The 18,627-nt window shown below is 38.3% G+C and overlaps 1 protein-coding gene across 1 annotated transcript in view; it reads left to right on the top strand.

Annotated features, from left to right (window-relative positions):
- LOC6653165 (sarcoplasmic calcium-binding protein, alpha-B and -A chains) overlaps positions 1 to 16,384 on the top strand; it is an 80,759-nt gene extending 64,375 nt beyond the window's left edge. Inside the window, exons 3-4 of the mRNA XM_047009667.1 lie at positions 15,956 to 16,036; positions 16,322 to 16,384. Of these exons, the coding sequence (XP_046865623.1) occupies positions 15,956 to 16,036; positions 16,322 to 16,384 (144 nt within the window). The remainder of the gene's footprint in view (positions 1 to 15,955; positions 16,037 to 16,321) is intronic.
- Positions 16,385 to 18,627: the final 2,243 nt, after the last annotated feature.

Genomic DNA, 18,627 nt, shown 5'->3' with positions numbered 1-18,627 from the left:
ACTTCTTTAAAGTTGGCAAATTGTGAGCCTCAATGTTGAATTGCGTTAAAGTTCACCACTTCTGATATTGTGGGCGGTAGATGAATTGACCGATGTCAGAGTGTTTAAGAGATTCGGGTTTTATTTGCTTTAAATTAATTGTAGTTTATTTTATTTCGTAATGTACTTATTGTAGTTAGTGTTTATTAGATATATATAGTGTATAGAAGAACTATATGATATAGTGGTCCGATCCTGATGGTTTTCATACTTTATTTTTCCCGGGTAATAAAAAACACCGAAAAAATTTCAGCCCAATAGCTCTTAAGACGGCTGAGTAAAACGCATATGCACAGACGGACCGACGGACGGACGGACGGACAGACAGACGGACATGGCTATATCAACTCAGCTTCTCATGCTGATCAAGAATATATATACTTTATGGGGTCGGAAACGTCTCCTTCTGTGCGTTACAAACATCTGACCAATTTTATAATACCCTCTGCAAAGGTATAAAAAATGTTACATAGTCGTTTGAAATAATGATAAATTCCGTATGTGAAAAAAACCAGGTTTCGCTCCATTTTTAAAGAAAAAACATGCTTGGAAATATTTTCTGATTTTGACCTTGAATATTACAGCACCACGAACACCCAGCACTCTTGAAAAACATTCATTTTGAAGCTTAAGGTATTCATTATCATATGCTTTTTAAATTTTAAAAAATCGCTTTATTGGTTTAGAAGCTATGATTTTTGCAATGTAAAATGCCAAAACGCCCCACGTAGTGCAATTATAGTAAAAAATCTCCATCTCTGGGGGACTTAGTCAAGAGAGAATAACGCCTTATGACTGACAAGCTATGTCATGGAGCCACTTTATACAGGCACATTGCGAAATGAAAAACTTACTTTGAAGGTAGTTGTCCATTGTTTGGTCCTATTTCTAAATTTCTTAACTCAATTCACTTGAAAAACTAAAAATTATCGATAGTGATTACCCGACATTAATGTTTTAAAAAAATACAAAACATCGATATATCGATAGTAGCATCGGTGTTTATTTTAGGTCTAGCACACGCACCGTGTTAAAATATGTATATAAGCACCGCAGTATGTCTATCTCTTTCTTATTATTCTCGAATGATCCGATCTGTGAATTGTAACGGACATTCTTTCATTTCTGCTTTACATTCTTTTTCTCGCTGCCTGCGCTGCAGCGAATATTCTTATGCATAAGTTTTGTCTCTAATAAACCTCTACTCGAATAGGTTATGGGCCCAGGCAACAGAAAATAAATCTGTGCGGGTTAGTCGAAAAGACTTGTAAGAGATTCGTTTTGTTAATTAAAGTTTGTGATTAACTAATTTGTTCAAGATGAGTACACAATTTTCAATCGAAAAACTAGATGGTGAAAATTATAGTGTATGGTCAGTACAGATGAAAAGTCTGTTGATTCATTCTGATTTGTGGTCAGTGACATGTGGTCGGTTAAGAAAAGAGGCGTCTGATACGGCTGAACAAAAGGAGTTGTTTGACAGTAAAGACGAGAAAGACCTCGCAAGTATATTGTTGTGCGTAAGTCCGTCGCAGATCAACGGTATAAAACATTGTGAAACCGCGAGCGAAGCATAGGCAAAGTTATCCGCGATTCACATGCCCTCCGGTCCGGCTAGAAAAATACAGTTGTTTAAGCAAATGCTGTATACTAAAATGTTGGCTACAGACAGTATTCGAGAGCATTTGAATAATTTTTCTAATGTCGTAGAAAAGTTAAATGAAATTCAGGAACAAGTGATTGATGAAATGCTCGTTATAATTTTGTTGGCAAGTTTAAGTGATGGTGAAATGGCATGATCGATTCGGACATTTAAATTTCGATAGTTTGAATAAAATGATTAAGCAGGATATGGTCTATGGTCTCAATGCTAGAGTGTGTAGTACAAATGACCTTGTATGTGAAACGTGTGCAAAAAGTAAAATTTGCGTTAAGAAGTTTCCGAAGTTTTCGGAAAGTCGCTCAAAGGAATTGTTGGGCTTGATTCATACAGACATTTGTGGACCTATGCGTACAGCGTCACAAGGTGGTCCGCGCTATTTTGCAACTTTCATAGACGATAAATCACGTTATGTATCGGTATACACGTTAAAGAATAAGAGCGATATTTTCCAGAAATTCAAAGATTTCAAAATGTTAGCAGAAAATCAGACGGGTAAGCGTATAAAAGCAATACGAAGCGACAACGGTCGTGAGTACCTGAGCGATGTATTTGAACAGTTCTTATCGAGTCATGGAATAAAAAGACAACTCACTGTTCCCCACACTCCACAACAAAATGGTGAGGCGGAGCGCGCCAATAGAACCTTGGTGGAGATGGCGCGAAGCATGATAGTGCATGCTGAAATTGGCGAATCTTTTTGGGGCGAGGCGATAGTGACGGCTGCATATTTACGGAACAGAGCAGAAACTGCAACTTTGCCTGACAATACTCCATACGAGGTTTGGTATGGGAAAAAGCCGAGCGTTCTCATCTTAAAGTATTTGGTATTAAAGCTATTGTATTAGATAAAACTCATAAGAACAAGTTTTCAGCGAAAGGTTAGCAGCATATTTTGGTAGGTTACTCCGAGACTGCCAAGGCTTATCGTCTTTACAACAAGTTTTCAGAGAAAGGGAAGCAGCATATTTTGGTAGGTTACTCCGAGACTGCCCAGGCTTATCGTCTTTACAACCCTGTCTAAAGGACCGTAGTAGTATCCCGAGATGTCGTGTTTTTCTAATGTCGTAGAAAAGTTAAATGAAATTTATTTATTTATTTATTTATTTATTTATTTACAACTAACACAGCAGTCGACGAAAAAGCTTAAGCTAAAGACAGATAGTAATTAAATGAAGAAGGTAGCTTAGCTTTATACACAACTAAACATCCCCGGCCCGGTGGAGGTGTTTTATTTGCACAAGGTGCCAGCTATGCCCCGATTCACAGCCAATGTGCCCAGGGATGAGTTGCAGCCAATCCAAGTCCAGAATATTTTCATTGGTTTCGCTGTAGATGATTAAAAAGTATAGCGCGAAGAGAAGTGACAGAAAGATGAGGAGAGATAAGGTGAGAAAGGTTGTTAAAAGATTGGCAAAGAACAGTTCGTGAAGAGAGTAGTTAGTCAGACATCTACTAAGGTGAATAGGAAAAAAGTTTCTGGTCCGACGTGAGGGAACACAAAAATACAGCGTATCTAGTAAATTGGTAGAAATGACTTCGCCGTTGACTAGTTTATGGAGAAAGAGAATGCCAAAAACAAGCCTACGGTTATAAAGTGAAGGAAGATTAATAAGAAGAAGTCTGTCAGAATAAGAAGGTAGGCGAAGACCCGGGTCCCAATTTAGACCGCGTAGCGCAAACTTAAGGAATTGCTTCTGTACCGATTCAATACTACGCTGGTGAACATCATATTGCGGGTTCCACACTGGCGAGCAATATTCTAGAGTAGGGCGAACTAACGAAGTGTATAAAACCTTTGTTACATAGGGATCATCAAATTCTTTGGCCCAACGTTTAATGAAGCCGAGACGGCTGCTTGCTCTGTTGACAATTGAAGAAATATGAACATTAAATGAAAGTTTAGGGTCAAACATAACGCCTAAGTCTTTGAATGATGGAACACAATCTAACAGAACAGACTTAATAGAGTAATGAGCTAGGAGCGGAGACAAACGACTGAAAGTCATAAAAGAACACTTAGAGGCATTAAGGTGTAATTTATTAACGTGGCACCAATCACAGAACGCATCGAGATCTGATTGCAAGTACTGTTGGAAAGAAGGATCATTATAGGAATAACAAATCTTGACGTCATCCGCAAACATGAGCACGCGTGAATGAGCCAAGGCCAAAGGCAAATCATTTATAAACAATGTAAATAATAGTGGGCCCAGATGACTGCCTTGGGGTACACCTGACGTAACTCGAACAGTTTTAGATATCGAGGAACGAAAAGACACCTTTTGGGTTCTGCCAATAAGATACGACTTTAACCAACCCAATAATTTTGGTGAAAAACCCATGATGTTAAGTTTCGCGAGAAGCAAAGAATGATCAACCGTATCAAAAGCCTTACTGAAGTCAGTATAAATAACATCAGTTTGACACTTTTTACGGAAGCCATGGTGTACAAGGGTAGTCAATTCTAAAAGGTTGGTAAGCGACGAACGACCTTTCATGAAACCATGCTGACAAGGAGAAATTGTGGATTTGGATAGATGTTGAAGAGAAGACGTAATAATTTTCTCAAACAGTTTAGGTATTGCCGAAAGTTTGACAATGCCACGGTAGTTGGAAACATCCGATTTGCTACCCTTTTTAAAAAGCGGAATAATAAATGACTCCTTCCAAATATCAGGAAATCTACAAGTCTAGAACACATTTTAAGGATGCAACTAGGTATATCATCAGGCCCGGGAACGAAGGAAGACTTCATAGATGACAAGCTAGAGAGAATACAGTCTTCAGTAATACTGGGAAAAAACATACAATTTAAATGTGGGATTGAAAAGGGATAGGGTGTGGGATCCGAAACAGTAGTAGAATATGTCGACTGAAAAAATTTAGCAAACAGACTGGTCGTTAAGTCTGAAGGTGGAAGGTAGGACATTAGAGCGTCTTTTGGAATTGACAAAGTTGTAAAATCTTTTGGGGTTATTATAAAATTCAGCCTTACAGCGAACGAGATAATTGTTGTAGCATTGAGTATTTAAAAGACAAAATTGAGATTTGGCTATACAATAATTTGCATAGTCAAGTCGCGAACCAGTTTTTTTAAATCTTTTAAAATATCTCGATTTAATGTTACGAAGATTAGAGAGCCTACGTGTGAACCAGACTGGCGAGCTGGAGACGGTAGAGACATTCACATAAGGAACGCATTTATCAATTAGAGAATTAAGAGCAGAATAGAAAAACTTCACTGCACAATCTATATCGCAGCACTCAAATAGAAACGACCAATCAAAAGAAAAAATAAGGCTGTTAAGAAGATTGAAATTTGTTTTACGAAAACATCTACGACGAGAATTTGAGATGTTATTAGTAACGAAATTGTAAGAAATAGTAACTTCAATGGTAGGATGATAAGGATCTTCAGGTTTCACTAGTGGCTGTGTTTGCGATACAGCACTAACAGTGGGATCAGAGACAAAAACAAGATCAAGGATTCTTTAAAACAGTTAAGGAAAGAATTCAACTGATATAGTGGACATTCAAGTAGGCTATCAAGAAAAACATGTTGAGATGAAGGAATTAAGAAAGATAGATTATCATCAACAAGCCAAGAAATATTAGGCAAGTTAAAATCACCTAAAACTATAAGAACATCACGATCTTTAAGACGACCAAAAATAGTTCGTAAAGCATCAGCATGGTGCACGTAGATCATGATGTCAGAAGCTGGAGGAATATAAGAACAAGAGATATATAGGCTAAAGTTAGAACATGTAACTTCGACGCAAATAAACTCAACACCTAAGGGGAGATCAATCGGCACCACACTTGAAGACAGATTCGAGTTTACAGCAATGAGTACTCCACCGCCACGACGACCAACACGATCAAGCCTATAAGAAATAAAATTATTAGAAAGAATTTCATTATCTAAAACAGAGGAGTTAAGCCAAGTTTCAGAGAAAGCTAATATGTCAGCTGAAAAGGTTTGGCTATCACAGAAAAGGTTCGACAGCTTGGTAAGAAGTCCTCTTACGTTTTGATAATGAATGCAAAGACTAGACGTTATTAGTTTTTTGAAGCAGAAGATAAAGTAGGAAGGTGGACAGGCAACGGACGAGAGCGCTTATTGGGCGCAAACTCGTGTACAACTAGGCCCTCTGGCCAAAAATTAGGATCAACCATAGCTGAGAAGTACTCATTTGGTACTGTAATTTTAAAAGAGGAGATTTCGCGAGGCCTAGAAAACTTAAACTTTTGAATTAAAACCTTAGCAGGGCAAATATTACCAATGTAAGCTGCCACAGACGACTCAGAAGTATCTGGAGCAAGCCTAGAAATAAATAATTGTTTGCGATGAGGCACTACAGTTAGTGGAGGCGGAGGAGCATTGGGATCCGCAAGTGATTGAGAGCCGGCATGATCCTGTGATTGATCAGAGTTCCCGTGAGGAATATATTGAGGTACACCAGGGCTTGTAATGGGTACTTCAATCTGAAAATAAGAGCATAAAGAGGGACAAGAAGATGGTGTAGGCGAAAGTAAAATCGGAGAGGAAGTAATAGAGAGAGCTGGCGACTGCTTACGAGGCAACTCAAGGGTACATTTCTTGTGCAATTTCTCAGAAGGTGGAACAAATTTGAATTGCGACAATAAATGTACGCTAGTGTCACACTCGTTAGACAGCTGTTTGGCCAGTTTGTTTAAAGAAAGAAACCTTAAACGAAGATCCCTATACATACGGCTAAAATCAAGCTGCTGGCTGGCACAAGATGGGCAAGTCCAGCGCATTAAGCCAAGCTCAGGCTTAGACACAGACAAACCAGAAAATTTGTCGTAGTCGCGGCCATTGAGGCCAGCACATTTTAAGTGAATAAGATTATCGCAGAGCCAACAAGATATTGCTCTATACTGATCATCAAAACGATCAGAATGTTTGCAATTAGGTAGACAACAAGCCATTGAAAAGCCGAAAGAAAGGCAAAAAAAATTATATATATATAAGAATATATAGAAAAATTAAATTCACAGCACAAAGATAATTATTGATAAATAATCAATAATTACAAATAAATCAAAGAGACAGCTAGAGTGCACAGCACAACAGAGAGTGCAAGAACAGTTATAAGCCGAGCTTTGAGAGGCGGCCTTACAAAAGTGATTACGCGGGAGAGAAGCTAAGCACAAGCACAAAGCAGAGAGAACAACAAAGCCACTAGCACTGATGGTATGATGGGGGCGATAAGGGGAGCAACTGCAGAAGCAATGACGAAAGAGAAAAAAAAAAAAGAAAAAAAAATATGTAAATGCACCAAACACTAATCACGAAAAAGAAAAAACTGTTTAAACTGATTAATTTGGCGAATTATGGAAATAAAACACAAGGGAGTCAAGCGAACAACACCAGCGGAAGTGTAAACAAATTAAGCACAATTAAAAATTGAGAAAAAACAATAAATATTAATAAAAACTCAGGAGCTATGCAAGTGCCTGATGAAATGCTCGTTATAATTTTGTTGGCAAGTTTAAGTGATGGTGAAATGGCATGATCGATTCGGACATTTAAATTTCGATGGTTTGAATAAAATGATTAAGCAGGATATGGTCTATGGTCTCAATGCTAGAGTGTGTAGTACAAATGACCTTGTATGTGAAACGTGTGCAAAAAGTAAAATTTGCGTTAAGAAGTTTCCGAAGTTTTCGGAAAGTCGGTCAAAGGAATTGTTGGGCTTGATTCATACAGACATTTGTGGATCTATGCGTACAGCGTCACAAGGTGGTCCGCGCTATTTTGCAACTTTCATAGACGATAAATCACGTTATGTATCGGTATACACGTTAAAGAATAAGAGCGATATTTTCCAGAAATTCAAAGATTTCAAAATGTTAGCAGAAAATTAGACGGGTAAGCGTATAAAAGCAATACGAAGCGACAACGGTCGTGAGTACCTGAGCGATGTATTTGAACAGTTCTTATCGAGTCATGGAATAAAAAGACAACTCACTGTTCCCCACACTCCACAACAAAATGGTGTGGCGGAGCGCGCCAATAGAACCTTGGTGGAGATGGCGCGAAGCATGATAGTGCATGCTGAAATTGGCGAATCTTTTTGGGGCGAGGCGATAGTGACGGCTGCATATTTACGGAACAGAGCAGAAACTGCAACTTTGCCTGACAATACTCCATACGAGGTTTGGTATGGGAAAAAGCCGAGCGTTCTCATCTTAAAGTATTTGGTATTAAAGCTATTGTATTAGATAAAACTCATAAGAACAAGTTTTCAGCGAAAGGTTAGCAGCATATTTTGGTAGGTTACTCCGAGACTGCCAAGGCTTATCGTCTTTACAACAAGTTTTCAGCGAAAGGGAAGCAGCATATTTTGGTAGGTTACTCCGAGACTGCCCAGGCTTATCGTCTTTACAACCCTGTCTAAAGGACCGTAGTAGTATCCCGAGATGTCGTGTTTTTCTAATGTCGTAGAAAAGTTAAATGAAATTTATTTATTTATTTATTTATTTATTTATTTACAACTAACACAGCAGTCGACGAAAAAGCTTAAGCTAAAGACAGATAGTAATTAAATGAAGAAGGTAGCTTAGCTTTATACACAACTAAACATCCCCGGCCCGGTGGAGGTGTTTTATTTGCACAAGGTGCCAGCTATGCCCCGATTCACAGCCAATGTGGCCAGGGATGAGTTGCAGCCAATCCAAGTCCAGAATATTTTCATTGGTTTCGCTGTAGATGATTAAAAAGTATAGCGCGAAGAGAAGTGACAGAAAGATGAGGAGAGATAAGGTGAGAAAGGTTGTTAAAAGATTGGCAAAGAACAGTTCGTGAAGAGAGTAGTTAGTCAGACATCTACTAAGGTGAATAGGAAAAAAGTTTCTGGTCCGACGTGAGGGAACACAAAAATACAGCGTATCTAGTAAATTGGTAGAAATGACTTCGCCGTTGACTAGTTTATGGAGAAAGAGAATGCCAAAAACAAGCCTACGGTTATAAAGTGAAGGAAGATTAATAAGAAGAAGTCTGTCAGAATAAGAAGGTAGGCGAAGACCCGGGTCCCAATTTAGACCGCGTAGCGCAAACTTAAGGAATTGCTTCTGTATCGATTCAATACTACGCTGGTGAACATCATATTGCGGGTTCCACACTGGCGAGCAATATTCTAGAGTAGGGCGAACTAACGAAGTGTATAAAACCTTTGTTACATAGGGATCATCAAATTCTTTGGCCCAACGTTTAATGAAGCCGAGAAGGCTGCTTGCTCTGTTGACAATTGAAGAAATATGAACATTAAATGAAAGTTTAGGGTCAAACATAACGCCTAAGTCTTTGAATGATGGAACACAATCTAACAGAACAGACTTAATAGAGTAATGAGCTAGGAGCGGAGACAAACGACTGAAAGTCATAAAAGAACACTTAGAGGCATTAAGGTGTAATTTATTAACGTGGCACCAATCACAGAACGCATCGAGATCTGATTGCAAGTACTGTTGGAAAGAAGGATCATTATAGGAATAACAAATCTTGACGTCATCCGCAAACATGAGCACGCGTGAATGAGCCAAGGCCAAAGGCAAATCATTTATAAACAATGTAAATAATAGTGGGCCCAGATGAATGCCTTGGGGTACACCTGACGTAACTCGAACAGTTTTAGATATCGAGGAACGAAAAGACACCTTTTGGGTTCTGCCAATAAGATACGACTTTAACCAACCCAATAATTTTGGTGAAAAACCCATGATGTTAAGTTTCGCGAGAAGCAAAGAATGATCAACCGTATCAAAAGCCTTACTGAAGTCAGTATAAATAACATCAGTTTGACACTTTTTACGGAAGCCATGGTGTACAAGGGTAGTCAATTCTAAAAGGTTGGTAAGCGACGAACGACCTTTCATGAAACCATGCTGACAAGGAGAAATTGTGGATTTGGATAGATGTTGAAGAGAAGACGTAATAATTTTCTCAAACAGTTTAGGTATTGCCGAAAGTTTGGCAATGCCACGGTAGTTGGAAACATCCGATTTGCTACCCTTTTTAAAAAGCGGAATAATAAATGACTCCTTCCAAATATCAGGAAATCTACAAGTCTAGAACACATTTTAAGGATGCAACTAGGTATATCATCAGGCCCGGGAACGAAGGAAGACTTCATAGATGACAAGCTAGAGAGAATACAGTCTTCAGTAATACTGGGAAAAAACATACAATTTAAATGTGGGATTGAAAAGGGATAGGGTGTGGGATCCGAAACAGTAGTAGAATATGTCGACTGAAAAAATTTAGCAAACAGATCTGCAATATCTGAATCATTATTAGCAGACTGGTCGTTAAGTCTGAAGGTGGAAGGTAGGACATTAGAGCGTCTTTTGGAATTGACAAAGTTGTAAAATCTTTTGGGGTTATTATAAAATTCAGCCTTACATCGAACGAGATAATTGTTGTAGCATTGAGTATTTAAAAGACAAAATTGAGATTTGGCTATACAATAATTTGCATAGTCAAGTCGCGAACCAGTTTTTTTAAATCTTTTAAAATATCTCGATTTAATGTTACGAAGATTAGAGAGCCTACGTGTGAACCAGACTGGCGAGCTGGAGACGGTAGAGACATTCACATAAGGAACGCATTTATCAATTAGAGAATTAAGAGCAGAATAGAAAAACTTCACTGCACAATCTATATCGCAGCACTCAAATAGAAACGACCAATCAAAAGAAAAAATAAGGCTGTTAAGAAGATTGAAATTTGTTTTTCGAAAACATCTACGACGAGAATTTGAGATGTTATTAGTAACGAAATTGTAAGAAATAGTAACTTCAATGGTAGGATGATAAGGATCTTCAGGTTTCACTAGTGGCTGTGTTTGCGATACAGCACTAACAGTGGGATCAGAGACAAAAACAAGATCAAGGATTCTTTAAAACAGTTAAGGAAAGAATTCAACTGATATAGTGGACATTCAAGTAGGCTATCAAGAAAAACATGTTGAGATGAAGGAATTAAGAAAGATAGATTATCATCAACAAGCCAAGAAATATTAGGCAAGTTAAAATCACCTAAAACTATAAGAACATCACGATCTTTAAGACGACCAAAAATAGTTCGTAAAGCATCAGCATGGTGCACGTAGATCATGATATCAGAAGCTGGAGGAATATAAGAACAAGAGATATATAGGCTAAAGTTAGAACATGTAACTTCGACGCAAATAAACTCAACACCTAAGGGGAGATCAATCGGCACCACACTTGAAGACAGATTCGAGTTTACAGCAATGAGTACTCCACCGCCACGACGACCAACACGATCAAGCCTATAAGAAATAAAATTATTAGAAAGAATTTCATTATCTAAAACAGAGGAGTTAAGCCAAGTTTCAGAGAAAGCTAATATGTCAGCTGAAAAGGTTTGGCTATCACAGAAAAGGTTCGACAGCTTGGTAAGAAGTCCTCTTACGTTTTGATAATGAATGCAAAGACTAGACGTTATTAGTTTTTTGAAGCAGAAGATAAAGTAGGAAGGTGGACAGGCAACGGACGAGAGCGCTTATTGGGCGCAAACTCGTGTACAACTAGGCCCTCTGGCCAAAAATTAGGATCAACCATAGCTGAGAAGTACTCATTTGGTACTGTAATTTTAAAAGAGGAGATTTCGCGAGGCCTAGAAAACTTAAACTTTTGAATTAAAACCTTAGCAGGGCAAATATTACCAATGTAAGCTGCCACAGACGACTCAGAAGTATCTGGAGCAAGCCTAGAAATAAATAATTGTTTGCGATGAGGCACTACAGTTAGTGGAGGCGGAGGAGCATTGGGATCCGCAAGTGATTGAGAGCCGGCATGATCCTGTGATTGATCAGAGTTCCCGAGAGGGATATATTGAGGTACACCAGGGCTTGTAATGGGTACTTCAATCTGAAAATAAGAGCATAAAGAGGGACAAGAAGATGGTGTAGGCGAAAGTAAAATCGGAGAGGAAGTAATAGAGAGAGCTGGCGACTGCTTACGAGGCAACTCAAGGGTACATTTCTTGTGCAATTTCTCAGAAGGTGGAACAAATTTGAATTGCGACAATAAATGTACGCTAGTGTCACACTCGTTAGACAGCTGTTTGGCCAGTTTGTTTAAAGAAAGAAACCTTAAACGAAGATCCCTATACATACGGCTAAAATCAAGCTGCTGGCTGGCACAAGATGGGCAAGTCCAGCGCATTAAGCCAAGCTCAGGCTTAGACACAGACAAACCAGAAAATTTGTCGTAGTCGCGGCCATTGAGGCCAGCACATTTTAAGTGAATAAGATTATCGCAGAGCCAACAAGATATTGCTCTATACTGATCATCAAAACGATCAGAATGTTTGCAATTAGGTAGACAACAAGCCATTGAAAAGCCGAAAGAAAGGCAAAAAAAATTATATATATATAAGAATATATAGAAAAATTAAATTCACAGCACAAAGATAATTATTGATAAATAATCAATAATTACAAATAAAACAAAGAGACAGCTAGAGTGCACAGCACAACAGAGAGTGCAAGAACAGTTATAAGCCGAGCTTTGAGAGGCGGCCTTACAAAAGTGATTACGCGGGAGAGAAGCTAAGCACAAGCACAAAGCAGAGAGAACAACAAAGCCACTAGCACTGATGGTATGATGGGGGCGATAAGGGGAGCAACTGCAGAAGCAATGACGAAAGAGAAAAAAAAAAAGAAAAAAAAATATGTAAATGCACCAAACACTAATCACGAAAAAGAAAAAACTGTTTAAACTGATTAATTTGGCGAATTATGGAAATAAAACACAAGGGAGTCAAGCGAACAACACCAGCGGAAGTGTAAACAAATTAAGCACAATTAAAAATTGAGAAAAAACAATAAATATTAATAAAAACTCAGGAGCTATGCAAGTGCCTGATGAAATGCTCGTTATAATTTTGTTGGCAAGTTTAAGTGATGGTGAAATGGCATGATCGATTCGAACATTTAAATTTCGATGGTTTGAATAAAATGATTAAGCAGGATATGGTCTATGGTCTCAATGCTAGAGTGTGTAGTACAAATGACCTTGTATGTGAAACGTGTGCAAAAAGTAAAATTTGCGTTAAGAAGTTTCCGAAGTTTTCGGAAAGTCGGTCAAAGGAATTGTTGGGCTTGATTCATACAGACATTTGTGGATCTATGCGTACAGCGTCACAAGGTGGTCCGCGCTATTTTGCAACTTTCATAGACGATAAATCACGTTATGTATCGGTATACACGTTAAAGAATAAGAGCGATATTTTCCAGAAATTCAAAGATTTCAAAATGTTAGCAGAAAATTAGACGGGTAAGCGTATAAAAGCAATACGAAGCGACAACGGTCGTGAGTACCTGAGCGATGTATTTGAACAGTTCTTATCGAGTCATGGAATAAAAAGACAACTCACTGTTCCCCACACTCCACAACAAAATGGTGTGGCGGAGCGCGCCAATAGAACCTTGGTGGAGATGGCGCGAAGCATGATAGTGCATGCTGAAATTGGCGAATCTTTTTGGGGCGAGGCGATAGTGACGGCTGCATATTTACGGAACAGAGCAGAAACTGCAACTTTGCCTGACAATACTCCATACGAGGTTTGGTATGGGAAAAAGCCGAGCGTTCTCATCTTAAAGTATTTGGTATTAAAGCTATTGTATTAGATAAAACTCATAAGAACAAGTTTTCAGCGAAAGGTTAGCAGCATATTTTGGTAGGTTACTCCGAGACTGCCAAGGCTTATCGTCTTTACAACAAGTTTTCAGCGAAAGGGAAGCAGCATATTTTGGTAGGTTACTCCGAGACTGCCCAGGCTTATCGTCTTTACAACCCTGTCTAAAGGACCGTAGTAGTATCCCGAGATGTCGTGTTTTTGGAGCATAAGTTCATGAAAGAGTTGGAGCACGGTCGAGAATCATCATGTGAGTCAGATGTGGTAATCTTTCAGCCAAGTGAAAAACTTGATTGCGAGGATAATGATGAAATCAAAGAAAATTCTGTGGAGCAGCAAATTCCAATTGTTGATGAGCAAAGAGGTGACGAAGAAAATGCTGAGGAGAAGCAACCATATACCCGAAGAGATCCAGGGAGACCAAAGATTGTTCGCACTGGGCGTGCTGGTCGTCCACGAGGAGAGTACAATATGCTCAATGTACTAGATGCGAAAGACGTTATTGTTCCTACCTGTATAAATGAGGCATTTATAAGTCAGAGCAGTCGGAAAACTTGAAATCAGCAATGCAGAAGGAGTATGACAACCTAGAAAATATTAAGACATGGAGTTTGGTTGATCTTCCTGCAAACAAAAAGTTTATCGGTTGTAAATGGATTTTTACCAGCAAACGAGATGAGAGCGGAAAAGTTCAGCGTTTCAAGGCAAGATTGGTCGCGAAAGGGTGTGGTCAACAATATGGAATTAACTACTAGGAAACCTTTTCCCCGGTTGCACGTTATTCATCAATCAGACTGGTGATTGTGTTGGCGGTGGAGCACGAGATGCACTTGCACCAGATGGATGTCTCTGCAGCATACCTCAATAGTGAGCTACAAGATGACGTTTATATGCGACAACCTGAAGGTTTTGTCGATGCTGATCATCCCAAGCGTGTACTCATGCTACATAAATCGTTGTACGGCTTGAAACAGAGTGGGCGTGAGTGGAACCAAAAGCTGGATAGCGTTCTTTTGAAGATTGGTTTCGTTCCGTGTGCAAGCGAACCGAGTATATACACGAGCAAAGTCAATGGGTATTAATGTATTATTGTTGTATATGTTGACGATTTTATACTTGCATGTACCAGAAATGACGATGTGGCCTACATAAAGCAGCTCATATCAAACGAATTTGATGTGGTCGACGGCGGTGAACTCCATCATTTTTTGGGGATGGAAATCGAGCGAGATGGCAAGACTGGCAATGTCTCCATAGGCCACAAGCAGTACATCAAAGGCTTGTTGCATGAATATGGTATGCAGGACTGCAAGCCGAACGCGACTCCTCTAGAAGTTGGGTTCCAGACGAAGTGCGATAGCGATGATTGCGGTCAGGTGGACAAGACACGCTATCAATCACTCATTGGTTCGTTATTGTATTTGGCGTTGACTACACAACCAGATATAATACATTCTGTGGCTAAATTGGCGCAGAGAAATGCAGATCCGCACAAGGAACATGAAATTGCAGCCAAGAGGGTATTGAGATATCTAAGAGGTACCTCAGATGTGAGACTTCATTATAGCAAAACTGGTGTTCCTATCCACTGTTTTGTTGATCCGGTCTCGGCTGGCGATTCCAACGATCGAAAGTCGTTCACCGGTTGGTCATTCCTTATTGCTGGAGCGGCGGTGTCATGGGAATCAAAGAAGCAAAATCTGGTTGCCCTCAGTAGCACGGAGGCCGAGTACGTAGCACTTTCTACAGCAGCCAAAGAAGCGATATACATCAGAAAGCTGATCAACGAGATGGGATTCGGGCCGATGGCGAAGCTGCTAATTTATGGTGACAACCAGAGCGCACCATGTCTTGCTAAAGATGCTAAATTTCATTCACGTAGCAAGCACATTGAAATAAAATATCATTTTGTAAGGGAAATGTATAAAGAAAATGTAATAGATATCAAATACATTCCCACAGATAGTATGACCTCAGATATATTAACAAAGAACTTATGTAAGGTCAAACATGTAAAGCTTACAGAAATGTTGGGATTAAAATAATTTTTGTATAAGATAGACTTCGCGTTGAGAAGGAGTGTTAAAATATGTATATAAGCGCCGCAGTATGTCTATCTCTTTCTTATTATTCTCGAATGATTCGATCTGTGAATTGTAACGGACATTTATTCATTTCTGCTTTACATTCTTTTTCTCGCTGCCTGCGCTGCAGCGAATATTCTTATGCATAAGTTTAGTCTCTAATAAACCTCTACTCGAATACACCGAATGACGGACTGACGGACATATCAACTCACCCTTTCATGCTGATCAGGAATATATATACCTTAATGGGTTCCCTTTTCAGAGTTACACACTTCTGACTTTGATCCAGATGTACGGATGGAAATATCTATATAAACTCGTCTAGTCTTGTTGATCAAAAATATACATATATACTTTATATGATCTTTCTGTTTTAAATTAATTAATAGTTTTAAAATTTTTGCGAGGGTGTCAAAAAATGTATATTTTAAAAAACTGTCTAATTTTAAATAATCTTTATTACTTTTACAGGATGGGAAAATTTCAAATCAAGAATTTAAGGACGCTGTAAAAAAAACGTGCGTGGGAAAAAAATATGAAGAATTTCCACAGGTAAGAAATATCTTAACTTAACAAAGTTAATAGAGGGTAACGATACTAGACGCATTAAAAATCAGAAATATATATAGGATAATATAAAATTAAAAAAAAAAAATGTCATGTTGTTGTATCAGCATTTCAAAGTCAAAACGAATGGTATTTTTGAAGTTAGTGACCACCCTAGCGCAAAAACTACTTGACTCATCGTTTTTATATATCGCTTGGTTCTTGCCAAGGGATGTCTTTTAGCTTTTAGAAGTGCTTTAAATTTGTTTTACTTGGATGATCCTATAACAGCATCGTGGTCATCACCACAAAAGTAAGAAGGTTGTCTGTATAGCCAAGAACCACCATGGTTGAAATTTTCATATATATAAAGAGTTGAAGATTTTACCAATGTTATATATCTATAAATTATATAAAAGAAATTACCATTGTTACGTCAAATGTCTATTAATTATATAAAAGAAATTGCCCCAGATTAGTACTATCTTCGCAAAAATTTTTTAAATTGTTGACTTTGAAAGAGCAACACCAAGTATTACAACCAATGAATCCGCAGGAAAATTAAGGAAAGTGAACTTTGTGCCGAATTTAATTGCGATAATTTTAAACAAATTGTCGTTTTATTTTCAAATTCAAAAATTTAAAAAAAAAAAAACCCTTTCTGCTCATCTAGTCTAGTCCTAGTCTACATATAATAAGTAAAATTTTGTCTCCGTGCACAAAGGTTGTGATTTTAGCTTATATATATATATATAATAAACTCATTTATTTATTTTCATGGCAAAAACTAACAAAATAATGAAGGTATTGAGAAAAGTCACTGTTCGTGAGTTTGCGAATTGTATGGGAGCTATATGATATAAGGGTCCGATCCGGCTGAATCCGAGATATACAAACTATGCAGTACATACAAGCCTACATTGCAACTCTGTAGCTCTTACGGTGTAGGAGTTTGCGCTGATCCAGAATGATGGACATGGCTACTTGAACTCGTCTCGTCGTGCTGATCAAGAGTATATATGTGGGATTTTACTTGTCCCGGTTTATTTATTTTGATATTATTTAAGGATGTGATTTCCTTATTTAGTCTTATTTTATAAACAATGCTTCTTTCTGTTAAGAATACATATTTTTATTATTATTATAATGGCCTTAGTGTTAAATTTGGGTGTGCGATGTGATCGAGGCGAGAGTACGATTGCGAGTGGTTTTTAAATCAACACTTCTCTTTATTTGCTAAAAATCGTTGAACTGACTTCTTGTCATGTGGGATGGGGAATCTTGAAGCGGCATCACTCTTTTCCTTACTTGGCTTAATACTTCCATTTTCAACTATATAGCCCAAAAATGTACTTTACTCTGCAGTATCTGACATTGCTCCCAGTTTATTTTTAACCCATTTTCCGCAGCTATTCTCAACACCCTTTTAAGTCCATTATTCCATTACCATTATTCACGCTAACACTTGGTATAATTATATCGTCCATATACACCACTGCATCTCCATTCTTCACTGATTCTCTCATTATTTATTTATTTATTTATTTATTTATTTACGTCAACTAACACAGCAGTCGACGAAAAAGCTTAAGCTAAAGACAGATAGTAATTAATTGAAAAAGATAGCTTAGCTATATACACAACTAAACATCCCCGACCCGGTGGAGTGAGTTGCAACCAATCCAAGTCCAGAATATTATTATTGGTTTCGCTGTAGATGATTAAAAAGTATAGCGCGAAGAGAAGTGACAGAAAGATGAGGAGAAATTAGGTGAGAAAGGTTGTTAAAAGATTGGCAAAGAACACGAAAAGGTTCATGAAGAGTAGTTAGTCAGACATCTACTAAGGTGAATAGGAAAAAAGTTTCTGGTCCGACGTGAGGGAACACAAAAATACAGCGTATCTAGTAAATTAGTAGAAGTGACTTCGCCGTTGACTAGTTTATGGAGAAAGAGAAAGCCAAAAAGAGCCTACGGTTGTAAAGTGAAGGAAGATTAATAAGAAGAAGTCTGCTAGAATAAGAAGGTAGGCGAAGACTCGGGTCCCAATTAAGACCGCGTAACGCAAACTTAAGGAATTGCTTCTGTACCGATTCAATACTACGCTGGTGAACATCATATTGCAGGGGGTACACCTGACGTAACTCGAACAGTTTTAGATATCGAGGAACGAAAAGACACCTTTTGGGTTCTGCCAATAAGATACGACTTTAACAAAGCCAATAGTTTTGGGGAAAAACCCATTATGTTAAGTTTCGCGAGAAGCATAGAATGATCAACCGTATCGAAAGCCTTACTAGTCAGTATAAATAACATCAGTTTGACACTTTTTACGGAAGCCATGGTGTACAAGGGTAGTCAATTCTAAAAGGTTGGTAAGCGACGATCGTCCTTTCATGAAGCCATGCTGACAAGGAGAAATAGTGGATCTGGATAGGTGTTGAAGGGAAGACGTAATAATTTACTCAAACAGCTTTGGTATTGCCGAAAGTTTGGCAATGCCACGGTAGTTAGAAACATCCGATTTGCTACCCCTTCGTTGTAAAATCTTTTGGGGTTCTTATCAAATTCAACCTTACAGCGAACGACATAATTATT

Source organism: Drosophila willistoni (assembly GCF_018902025.1).
Source record: "Drosophila willistoni isolate 14030-0811.24 chromosome 2L unlocalized genomic scaffold, UCI_dwil_1.1 Seg168, whole genome shotgun sequence".
In the NCBI taxonomy this organism is placed as follows: Eukaryota; Metazoa; Arthropoda; class Insecta; order Diptera; family Drosophilidae; genus Drosophila; species Drosophila willistoni.
The sequence above is the reverse complement of the archived record's forward strand: the minus strand, read 5'-3'. Positions and strand labels throughout refer to the sequence as shown.